The 13,061-nt window shown below is 38.7% G+C and overlaps 1 protein-coding gene across 8 annotated transcripts in view; it reads right to left on the bottom strand.

The window, feature by feature from the left end:
• The window catches only part of PMS1 (PMS1 homolog 1, mismatch repair system component), a 43,640-nt gene extending 30,607 nt beyond the window's left edge, over positions 1-13,033 (bottom strand). For 4 of the 8 annotated variants that reach the window (XR_004498246.1, XM_015634175.2, XM_033515981.1 and 1 more), the window contains exons 1-5: positions 12,873-12,956; positions 10,771-10,922; positions 6,911-7,093; positions 4,878-4,980; positions 3,602-3,765 (exon numbers count right to left, since the gene is read on the bottom strand). Coding sequence is in view for 7 of the 8 variants with exons in the window: in XM_015634175.2 (XP_015489661.1) it covers positions 3,602-3,765; positions 4,878-4,980; positions 6,911-7,093; positions 10,771-10,917 (597 nt within the window). In the remaining variant the exon portion in view is untranslated. Of the gene's footprint in view, positions 1-3,601; positions 3,766-4,877; positions 4,981-6,910; positions 7,094-10,770; positions 10,923-11,567; positions 12,821-12,872 lie in introns of those variants that run through there. The other 4 variants (XM_015634176.3, XM_015634173.1, XM_015634174.3 and 1 more) reach the window with 4 other exon arrangements.
• Positions 13,034-13,061: the final 28 nt, after the last annotated feature.

Raw genomic sequence — 13,061 nt, 5'->3', positions numbered from 1 at the left:
ACAGGTTGCTAGAATACAGCCTTCGGGGCTGAAGGATTTGAGGCAGTTTAAGCAGTAGCTGACTTTGAAATGTTCTTAACACGCCTTCAGATAACATTAACTTTAAATAAACTTGCTGAATACTCATGTAAATTATTTCCATTTGGCTGTCTCATTATTCAATATGCTTTCAAGGAACATGGTGATGAAAGAAGAAAAATACCTCTTTCTAACATAACCATACTGGCAAGAGGATCAACATTATCAGTATTCAAAGAATGTCTTGGCAGGATAAACCTTCATAAAAAGAAGGAGCACTAGCTAATCCAAGTTGTCAAAATAGCAATAGTACTTCAAGGGTTGATCTGCAAAGTGATTCATTATTTATTGCTAATGCAAACAAAACATTCTGAGCAGAAAGAGGAATTGAGTGTTTCCTATCTTGTAAAGTCACTGATGGAGAGTCCACAATAATTAAATCTGAGGAGGAAGAGAGATTATCTATTTTCTTACCCACTAAAAATCAACCAAAGGCTGGAAGACCTTTTCTGACTTCTTTTCTGTGAAGAGCCACACTTTATGGCAATCAATATTTTCCAAATTAACACAGACATGAAACGTACGAAGAAGAAAAAAATTCTGGAAATTTCATTCAAAAACATAAGACACACACCTTTTGAAAAAACCCAATCAAACCTGGTGGAAATTCAACATGCAACGTAGCATGCATCCTAAAGCCATCTATACTTCAACAGCTCAATAAGAGGCTTGACTTGCCCAAGTAAGTTTCTGCTGGAATCAATCAGGCAACCATTTTCAGATGCCTAACCTCAGATACTTTGCTTCAGCTTTATTTCATTCTTCCCCAGCAAAGCCTTTAACAGAATAGTCTGGGTTGAAAGGGACCTTGCAGACCAACTTCCAACTCCCCAGCCATGGGCACCTTTCTCAAGACCAGTTGTTCAAACCCCATCCAACCCACCATTCGCTTTCAATTTCATATAAAAGATGGGACTTTAAAAACTGGGGGGATATGGTTTTCCTGGGGGAGGGTTGTTTTTTGTTTTGTTTTCTGGTGTGGCTATTATTTTTAAGTACTGGTTTTGTAATTTATTTAGAAAACTTCCTTGAAATACATTTTCATTTACACTTTTTTCACTTACTACCTTTTCTAGTCTTTCAATCCATCTTTCCTGGTCTTCTTCTGTAATAGCTCATCTCTGCTATCTTCTTGCTCTTTTAAGCCTTGGAACCTGATCATACTCCCAACATGTTTCTTCTTCCATTGCAACAGAAAGTACTGGCTCAGCCTCAAGAATTTGGGATTCTAAGAAGTCCTCTGAATAACTGCATATACAATTTGTCTTTTAAATGAACATATAATCTATGAGCTACATAAAAAATAAAGGTATTCTAAGAAGTTGATTCTTTCTCCTAGTACATTTCTAACAAAAATATAACAGCCACACATAAAAAAATCACCAACAACACTATTCAGCACAGTATTACTATAGCACAGATATGCTATAGTGTCTGTATAGAAAAAACACCTTCCTGATCCAAATTAATAATTGTAATGACAACAATATTTAGCATATAAAGGCAAAAGAAATAAAGAATATTCATGTTCTGTGATAAGGTAAAACAAATGAACCATTGACCTACTGCAAGTTGCTACACACTGGAAAGTCAGAATTTCAAATTTTTTAGAAGGTGTGATACAACATGCGACTTTTCATTTTGCACAAAATGCCAATGTCAGTAGAAAGACAGGAATCTGAATTCAAATTTTTTAAAATTCCGTTCAGTTTTTAACTTTAAGACTGTTTTAAAGCATCTCCACACACACAGAGACAGACTCTACTCAAGCCTTTAATTTCCCCATCTCAGCAATAGCTACTGAGCGACCTCTTGTGATGAAATGTTTGAGCACTTTCTCACTTCTTTTCCTTTTTTTAAAAATTAAATTAACAAAAGGCTAGCAGTACAAAATAAAGAGTACAAAAAAACCAGCACCATCTCATCATTACAATCAATGAAACTTTTTAGCCGTTCATATAACCCCTCAAGCTGAGTATTAAAGAATGTACCTCTGAAGCTAATAAGAGAGGTGCAAAAAAACCTCCCAATGTGCAATGGCAACTATCATGCCACTCTTCACACCATTTTTGCAGAAAGTATTGGGAAATATACGAGTGATCATCTTCTTGTACCTTGCTGCCACTGGATTAAAATAAGCAGAGAAAAAACTACCTTCAGATACTCATAGATCAAAAGGATGAAATCGAAATACCATCAAGAAAACAGCATTGTGACTTGTTGGAGAGGGAAAAAACAAACCACCAAGAAGACAAAATTAATTTTATTAACCAACATTTAAGACCAATATTGTCAACCACTGGTTGATACATCTAGGAGCTCAATACAATCTTGGAAGCAGACACCACCCCAGATATCTGGTTTCAAATTGTCAGTGATCGCAATGAAATAAGACTGCAAGCAGCTACTCTTTTTCAGCCTTGAAATACTAATTCTGTAGCCAGCTTTAGTTTTTCACAGTATCTACAAAGTGATATCTAAAAATACATACATAAATACAATCAAAGCATATTAAACAAGCCCAGAAAAGGAAGGGCAATCTGTTGTCATTTCAGAAAAGCACACAGTGCCTTCTCCTACTCCCACTGAAAAGGAACTGAAGCGTGAATGTTTGATTGATGGGGTAACTGATCAAGTCTCAATGAGCATGACAAATACCAACAAACAGCATCATTTCAGAACAGATCAGAATTGCTGAGGGATCTGGCCACGAGATGTCACTGTCTACTTTGTGGAAGCTTGGAAGTTTATTAGCACAGCTTCCTCCTCAGAGGGGTAAAAAGCCAGGACACAGCCAATGAAATTTGTTATGTTAAATTTGTGTCAGTTTAAGGCGAACTGCTCAACATGTCATTTCTGTAGCTGTGATGCAGAATTACCACTCAGCATGCAGTCAAGTCAAAGAAACCTCCAAGTAACCTCTGCATTCATTCTCCCAAATCTAAACCAAAAGCAACTAGCTCAACTAAAGCTTGTTGTTATGTCACTGTTCTTAAACCAATGACACAAATGGTTTTGAAGTTTCTAGCCTTTTAAAATAAAACCATTGTTATGTACTGAGCTCTTATGACTCCGAATACAGCAAGCTGCCTGTATGAACGATAGCTTCTATCCAGGTAGACAGCCTAAAATATTAAATTTTGCAAGTTTTTTCAAAAGGCTTTGGTTAACACTTTATCAGGCGCCATGGTTAGTAAGTTCTCATTTTGTTTGCAAAACACCACCTTCTTTACTAACCACTAGCATGTAAAATAATTTTTATACTTCATATCTCTAACCAGGCATCTGTTGCAAGAGACCAAAAATACCTGAGCCTGAATGCTTAGGGGTTTAACATCAAAATCTGTAGCCATTATAAATATACACTTATGAAAGGAAAAAAAGTAAGTGGAAATCCAAAACAAAGCTATGATCCAAGAAAAATGTTAGGAATGAAAGATTTTATATAAGTACTACATGAACTGCATGGATTCATTAGAAACCAATCCTTAAGACAGCTGACAGAAAAAAACCTCATTATTACCTTGTTATGCGTTAATGTTATCCTCAGGTCTGGTTTTATAATACCATATGCTGTCAGTAGATCTTGGACTTTTTTCAGTTCTTCCTTACATTTTCTACTTGTTGAGTAAAACTGCTTTCTTACAGGAAGATTCTTAAACAAATTTAGGACTGTTACTGTGGTACCTGCAAGCAGGTGATAAAAAATAAAGTAGAAATTACTCTGAAAGCAAATCACTGACTGGATATTACAAAAACTATTTTTACTTAGACAGGTTTGCATGCTGCTGCACTAAATCAGGTTATTAGCATGAGAAGAAATACACCAAATTATCTGCCATCCCCCCACAAAAGGTATCTCAAGAATTTTTGATTCTTCTCCTTTATTTAGTTATGACTGCAGCATTAAGCTTTCATTCATACACACTAACAATAGCAAGAATCAGCACTAAATAAAGACTCTCTCAATGCTTAAGTTACCTTTCATTAGCAAAATGATTAATTAACAAACTAGAATCTAATCACACATATCTGGAGGCAAAGGAACACTGTGTGTCATTATGGCCCTTCACAAGCACTTGCTTTAGGGTAGTACCTGAAGTGCCAAATACTTCTGCTCAAGGTACACTACACAATAGGAGGAGGAATATTCATCTACCAACACAACCACATAAATTCCTAGCCCATAAAGACCTTGCAAAGCATTAAATATGTCAGATAATTCAACAATTTCTATGAAAGACAAGGCACTGCAACCCGCAGGCTTTCCGGCTGTGGAAAACACTATACAGGCTAAATCTTAAAAAGAATCTTTAGTAAAAATTGGGTACACACCCTTCTTGCAGGTTAGAAAGAAATGTGACTTTGCCAGGTCCTACAGCCATGCTGCTTCCAGCAATTCCTATGCATGGCAGCAGGACAGCTCTTCCTCCTTTACGCAAGGATTTTGCTATATACAGAAACATTACTTTGATCCTGAAGAAATCTTTCATATACTTATACAGACTTGGAGCATTTAATTTTTACAGGTTTTATTTCCACTGTCAGCTTGAAGAAGTGAGTCAGAGAAGGAGAAACTCGTTTATAATTACAATCTAGAACAACTTCCAAGACATACCACTTCTTACACTATGACAACACATTCTCAGCTGACAGACACAAGGCAAGAAACGTTTACAGCTGCAAAGATTTCATACTCAGCCTTTAAATACCCAACAAGTATTTCAACATCAGATAGAGCCTCAGAGGAACATAAAATACATCTGTCACCTTGCAACACCAGAACAGTGATAGCCTACCTTGCCCAAGATGGGAAGGCTTTTTAGAGGTTACATGCCCGTTGCTATCCAAAGCATACTGAATGCTGAAATCATCTGCAGCTGTCTTTGTTGTGACCAAAACCTGAAGAGAGCGATTAAAAAAAAAACCCTACATTAATCAGGGATAGACAAAGTTCAGAATGAGCTTAGATAAGCTTTGCTACCACACTCACCACTCTGCTACTTTAGTCACCATAACTACATTTAATTAATTTAGTAAAATTTTTCTTATACATGTATTTCTTACAGTAACAGAAACATTCCGCATTATTCTGCATGTTTCTTGCCATTTAACTAAAAGCATTTCTACACACTGCTCCAAAAAGCACAGCAATTCCTATTATCTACAACACACACTGCTCTATTTTCTATTCTAGCACAGATTAAATAAAGTTTATCAATTGACAGGTCTATATTTTTACCCTCTGTGAGGCAAACACACTATGACAACTTAAATTCATGTGAGATTCCACAAACTTAAAGACTACTCTCAAACAAACAATATATTATCTTTCCACACCTAAACATGTCTGGCAATCAGTCACAGAAAGTTTTGTAAGCTATTAAGGTAATGCACAGATTGCTTTAGCAAGAGCAGTCATAAATCAGAGTTCAGGTGCCAACATTGTGCATAACAGAAACACTGCCCTTTAACCACCTGGAAGACAAAGTTCAACACACATGTTTCAGGATATTTTGGTTTATTTTAGTGTCTCACATGAATAATTCAGCATTCAGTCATGCCCCTGGAGAGAAAAACAATAATTGATTAACTGGAAATTACAGTATTGCAGACCTACTTAAGGACCAATAGCAAAGTACCTCCAAACTGAAATTTCAGAGGGCAGTTTAGGTAGGCAGAACACAATTAATGCCAGGAGTGTTAATTAACATAATTACTGACACACGGAGTAATACCTATTAAAGCACTTCATACACTCAGGCCACCTCCCATCTCTTATGAAATGTACCATAGAGCTGATTAGAAGCTCTGAACAGATGGTATTCTGCTCTGAGAGCTCATTAGAAGGAACCAATGATTGAGGTCTGTCATCATCTATCAAAACACCAACACTTTTGTAAGCATCTTTGGAAATCTCCATTCAAATACACAACCCACTCCTGCTTAGTGCAATGTGAATTCAGTGCAAGGTACCAAGGAGTGAAGCTGTAAGATGATCTCTCCTGACCTCAGCAGCTGATGGTTCCAACCAGATACAGACATTGGTATCTTCCTCCACAATCTAATCCTCGGCAGACTTGAATCCAAAACTTGACCTTGGTGCAGCATGAATTCAGAATGGGAGAGCACAAGAGAACAGGCAGATGCTGTGCCTTTAGCAGGCTGAACACTTTTCAGATGGTCTGAACAAACATATTTACTTTTAGCCAACAAGTTAAGTAGCAAATGTCAGTACACTGCCAATCCTCTTAACACAAACATATGGCTCAGACTCAGGTCAGGTAGCAGGTTCCTGTTTACACATAGGGACAAAGTTTGTGCAATTGCAGTCACATACATGTCAAAGGGCAATAAGGAGCCCAGCAAGATCCCATGACTGCTGATCACCTAGATAACAAGGCAGAAATTGTTACTGGAATGGTGGCTACGTGGGCCATCAGTTCCCTGAAATTACTTCTCTTGGCCATCACTTGCTGCTCCTCTCTTGATTTAGCGTAATTCATGTAGCAAAGTCAACCATCATCTTTGACTCCTGATACTCCAAGATACTCCCCGATACAAAAGGAAGGAGAATACAACACAATCTGTCTGTTACCTGTTCTGATTGAGCAAAATAAACAGAGCACTGTTGTGACCTGTGTGACAGAAAGGCAGGACTGATACAGACAAACAAATTCATACAACATGGCTTCTGGGGCTGGGGAGAAAGGCAGCATACGCTGGCAGGCTGCTGTAACATTTAAACTCTGCACAGAATAAAACTTTCCCAAACACATACAGCCAACAAAAATCGTAACACAAAGGCTACACATTTATAGCAAGTGCTCACCTCTGATATGCTGCAAATCGATCCTAAAGCTTCCCCACGGAAACCATACGTTGTCAGCCTTTCAAGGTCCTCAGAAGAGCTGATTTTTGAGGTGTAGTGTTTAATTGCCATAACTGGAACATCATCAACCTTGATTCCACTGCCATTGTCTCTTACCTCTATTTTGCTAAACCCGTAATTCTCCTGAACAAAGAACAAAACACAAAGGAGCAGTGAAACAACCAAATTAATGAAGACACAAGTTTGAAGCAGCTAAGGTTACAGCTTCTAACTATCCATACAGAAGTGGAAGTTTTGCTTGTTTGGAGGAACTGAGCAACCATTACATGTCTCTGTTTAAGGAAAAAAATAAAAGGAAAAATACACCATGTTAGGGTAATAGCGATGGTTTCTCCAATTAAATAACAGATAACATCACATATCCTGTGATTTGGACACAGCAAAACCAAAGGAGACCTAAGCTCTAAAGGACATATAGCTGGAAAGCTGAAGATTTTTCACCTCTTTTCACTTCTCTTACCCACTTGGTATCAATTTTATTGAAACCACTTGAATGCATCTCTGCATCCATTAAACTCAGTAGACCCTCACTTCATGCCATTTTCAGTTTCAATTTTGATTGATGTGATTCCACCACATTTTCCAAGTTCTGTTTTCCAAGTTCAATACACGGAAACTGAAATTCTAATGGGGGGCATAGCATGAATGGTGAGAGTAATAAAAATTTTGTAGAGAGATACAGTACTTTACAAAAAGAAGTAAAGATTCCTAGAGGCTCATTTAAAACAGCCTTCATGGAAGCAAAGTTCAATCTTTGTGATTTACCTTTTCATACACGCAATGCATATTTTACTGAATTACAGTTTAAATAGGTCATTCTGGTGAGCACCAGCACAAATAGGGAAAAACTCTGAAAACCAGATATTTACAACAGCCAAATAAAAGATTAAATTTAGATTCTGTAATATCTCAAACAAGTACAGCAAAAAATTATTCTTTCCAGCACGTTAGTCTGCACAAGTGAGCAGCACCCGGAAGAACAACAACCCAGGAGGAGAAAGTAATCAGAGCTGCAGGATCACTAACTAAGCTTCTTTCACAGAAGCAAGACTGGATCCTTGAAAAGATTATGATGCAACACACAAAAAATGTGCTGTAGTGTGTAATACACCTGGGTGACCTTAAAACTAGTTTTGCTTAGGGTGAGTATCTTAAAACAGCGGCTGCCACCACTCATGCTGGACAGAGCATGTGATGGTTGATCACTGAAAGCAGGTTGGTTAAAGAGAACAAACTTTCCTGTCCTACTTGGTTCTATCCTGAAAACAGTTATGAAAAATTATAATGTACTCACAAGGTTACTTCTTGAAGTAAAAAAATTATGCAACCAAAAAGAAAAGAAAGATAGCTAAAGAAACCATCTGTATTCACACATAATCTGCTTTATGGAACATCAAAAGCCCTGAGGTAGGCTTAGAATCACAATACACAAAACACAACAGAAATACGGGTACATTTCACTTTCTGTTGTAATGAATGGTGCAAAAGCTGTCTTCAGGTGAAAAAAAATGCTTTTGCTTATGTTTGAGTCAACCTCCTACCGGGCAGCAAAACAGAATTAAGCAATACATCTCAACTGAGCACAACAACACATAAGGAAATAGAGGCAGAAAACCCTCTACGCTGCTTCTGTATGTGCTAATGAAAGGTTTGAGAACTTTACAATGAGCCTCCATTTTCCATTCTAATTTTTATTTTCAGACTAGTTAGCTGCTTAAAAAAAGTGAGATTTATCTTGAATCAAAATGTAACATAAACCATTCTCTATTTCTCTTCTAATCTTATTCATTTTTACTTGCGCGTGTTTTATGTAAATATTACAGTACTTAAACTTTGTATTTTGTAACACCATCCTCCATAAGCTGAATCTTACCAAGGTTATGAACCCATGAAATGTTTAAATTGCTCTGCCAGGTCACTGATGCCAATCAGTATGATTCAGCTTTGATACAGCAGTGCAGTGATGCCAAATAACATCACCTATGGGCATTTGGTCAACCAAGACAAACACCAGCCAAAGCCTCCCACTACAGCTCACCATTGCCATGACTCTTATCTGAGACCCATTCCATCTTCAGGTTAATTCCTGTCTCTCTGTCAAAAGGTAATTGTTATCTTTGTTCAGGAAATTGGATAACTATGCCCTCCTATTCCATCTGAAAAAGATTGTAACAATGAAAATGCTGCTGTTTCAGGCAAAACCCATCAAGCTGCAAAATGGAACTTCAAAGTTTCTCTTCTCTTCTCTGTTATGCTTTTGAACTAATGCAGAATTAATGTGGTCACTGACCTCTATTAAATGGTCAGAGTTATTTTAATTTCCCATTAAAAAATACCAGAAAATAATCCATTGTTTAACAGTACTACTGTCTAGAGTTGTGCAGAGTGCAGGTTTTCTCCCCTAATACCTACAGAAGAATAATCATCATATCTCTTTTAAACACTGACAACTTGAGTAAAGCCAGGTTTGTTTGTTTGGAGCTACAGTGCTTTGGATTGGGCTGGACTGACACAAGAATGCAAGAGTGGTGTAGATGACTCATGCACTGAAAAAGGATAAAAATGCTCTTTTTAATTGATTTGGGACACAGCTGGTTACTGTGCTGTGAATCCCACACTGGTTAGAGGGCTTTCTCCTCTGCAAGGTTTGTTCCAACCATTGTGGAACACTCCAAAACCTTTCTGTTTACTTCTTGCAGCTACTGATCAGCTCCCAGGCTCTGATCCCAATAGCCTTTACTGCCACAACCCCACAACTGTGTATGCGCTACTCACTTTGGAGTTACTCATGAAACAATACCCTGCAATCTAAACATTGAGAAGACAGAGATTATGAGAGACCATAGCAAAGACAGAACATCTTCAGTTCACTCAAAACAGTAACAAGCATGTTCCTTAGGATTTACAGGAAAGCATTCTTAGATGGAAAAACTCTAGACAGAAAATATAGCAGACATGGACAAAGAAACAAAAGAAACTGAATTGCCCTTCTAGTTACGAGCATTTGTCTAATACTTAATTCAAGAATATCCTATACATTCACTGTTATTTGCAGAAAGGAAACTGGACACAATTCTGAATACATACATTTATACAGAATATAATAACACTTCTTTCTTACTAAGCAGGAGATACTGCTTCTATACAGCTACTGACAAAACAATGCAAAAGCAGACATACGACAGCAAGAGAAGCTGACCAGTTACCCATTTTACTCAAATTGTTGGAAAATCAGCTCAAAATCATTATTAAAAATAGTATTTTCTATTGTCAGAAACTATCCTTGAGAGACATGTCAACTTTTTTGAACAGCTTATAGAGTTAGAAGCAGCCAGAGTTCACCGTGTTAATTAGAGACAGGGTGGTGATTTGTATTATGAAAACATCTTTGGTTTTGAATGGTCATCAAGCTTTTCCACTGTCTCGATTTTCACCTTTCTTAAAATACTTTGCAATGAGCATTAAATATGTCAGCCTTACAGCAACCCTAAATCAAACAAAACAGGCTATTAGTCAGAAAACATAAAGTAAGAAAATCAGGATTAAGAAAGCTGACAGTTTTTTCCCCACAATACATTCAGAAATACAAATATGCCATACTGTTTCAGAGCAGGGCCTCAAAAACACAAATTGAAGCTAATTTTGTACCATTTTTACTTGGGGTAAAAATATATACTTACAAATATATAATAATCATTGCCATTCCCCAAACCACAATAGGCTAAAAAAACACATTTGCAGTGGAACGATTTTTCTGGCATCTTATTTTATATCCAATTCTTTTTGAGAGAAAGACTTACCAGTTTAATATCAATGCCTGTAGCACTGGCATCCAAGGAATTTTCTATCAGCTCCTTCACCACACTGACAACTGAAGTAATCACCTGAGAACTTGAAAGGAGTCTAATTGTCTCTCCAGGCAGCTGTTTCATGGTGGAAAGATTCATGGAAGCTGAATAGAAAAGTAACAGAAAAAGAACAGAAAAAGGAACACTACAATTACACATTTCTCAGAAACTGTTTCACAGGAACTTTGAAATGTAGAAAAATACAACATTATGGCTGGAAAGTGAAATTTTCAAATTACAGTAGAATTACTCTCTGCAGTCAACAGGTGTAGGGAGCAAAATTGGGAGACAACACAGTGGTGCTGAGGAAAAGCCATATTTAATGGCAATGGGAACTACTGGCAAAAATTAAAACCAAACCCATAAAAGTTCTCCATTACAGTCTTGCCTCTCTGATCTGATGTACTGTATGCCCTCAGGCAGGTTGTTTTATTTCTATATCACTCTGTCTCTCACTTGAAAATGAGGATGCCTTGTAAACCACGGGAGATTTCTTTCTTTAATTATTGGAAATACAATGGGTTATAAAATTCTTACTATATAGAGACACTCTCCCATGAAGAGATTGCATACAGATCTGTGAAATTTATCATGCATTTCTGTTTAAGCACCTACATTGACATAAACAGCCAAGCCCCAGGAAAATTATTTTGCTGATCATTTTAGCCCGCCACAAAAGAATTCAACCACAATTTTATATGCATATGAGAGAGGCAGGGGAAAAAGCAGTGCTAGGCAGCACTTTGCACCTCAAAAATGGTTCAGACAGGCTTCTTCTCTTCTCTGGGTTATGTTAAATAACGCTATTTACACTGAAAGGCAAATAATCCTGACAGTCCTGGCTTCCCCATTGACTCAGTCCAAGGTATCTACTGAAGAACACAGACTGCACACTCAGCACCTGTCCCAAGGATATGAGCACACGTGGAGGAATGGAACAAACCCAGATTTCCTCCTGACACAGGCAGGACCTTGTGAGGGACTGCAGCCAACACCCCTAAGCATCACTGCCCTGCAGGGTATATGCAGCTGATACAACTATTACAGGACATTTCTCTGCCTCAACATCCTTCTAAAGAGAAGCTACTCTTTAAACATAAAAGACAAACTAAAAATGTGGTTACTTGGGTTGAGGGTGGAGGAAGTGGTGTTATGAAGTACATGCCACACTGAAACTTTTCGAAGAACAGCTACAAAGGGTTTTCTCTTTATTATTGTTCTTTACATTGCAAAGGGAGTTTGCCTTTCAAATGTGGCCAAAGGATCTGACAAATTGTTTTTCCACCAACTGGGAAACAAGAGGAGCAAGAGAAAAGGCAGGCTGCTGAAGATGAACCAATGTTAACATCACGCACACATATTCAGAGATACGGGTTTTGAGGCATTCATGCACTGTACAGGACTCCTGTGTCAAGTGCCTCATCATTTACTCATGGGAATAAATCAGATAGGAGCTGGATCCTATCTGATCCATCAAAAGCCATCCTATCTCCATCAAAAGCCACTGACTAAGATACGGGAGGGTCTTAAAACAGAAACATCGCAGACCTCAGATTTTCTCTGAGGTGTGACTGATGCAGGCAGTTTGGGAGAAGAATCGGTTCCTGCTGTGCCCTCCCCTGCACTGGACCCAAAGTGAGGGATGCAACACTGACCACATCTCAGGGAACACCTGTTGGGAGGCAGAGAAAGACCTCTGGGACGTCCTACCCACGAAAAGGCACCCGACCTATGACTCCTTTTAGCTAAAAGACACGTGTCTCAGCTCAAGCTACCTTACTACAGTAACTCTTGACGGACCAGACACGCTACAACTGCGCTCTGTGGGAAAGCGCAGCATTTTCTGCGCGGGAGTCCCTTCAGTGATTTAACCCTTGTATCCCTCTACATCAAGTCCGACATGCCAGCAACTGCGATTCTACACTCCCTCAGTTAAACCAGGAATAAAATCTCCCTAAACTTCATGGCTCCGGCCTCCACAGACGCCTGGAGCCACACCAATAGTCAGCCCCCTCCGAGTACCGCCTTTCTCAGGGACCCTCCCCAGCACGCACTGAAGGCAATTCTTCGGTTCGTGAGACGAAAAAACGGGCGAAAAGCTGCAGATAAACCCTGCGGGCCCTCGAGTTTACCCCAAACCACAGGAGCCGTGCGCAGTTCCCGATTCTCGCTGCGAGCGCCGGGGCGGGGCGCCGCTCCCGCTCTGTGAGGCGCTCGGGGCCCCCCGGGGCCTCCCCGGCCTC

Source organism: Parus major, chromosome 7, assembly GCF_001522545.3.
Source record: "Parus major isolate Abel chromosome 7, Parus_major1.1, whole genome shotgun sequence".
In the NCBI taxonomy this organism is placed as follows: Eukaryota; Metazoa; Chordata; class Aves; order Passeriformes; family Paridae; genus Parus; species Parus major.
This window is presented reverse-complemented; position numbering and strand designations above follow the sequence as displayed.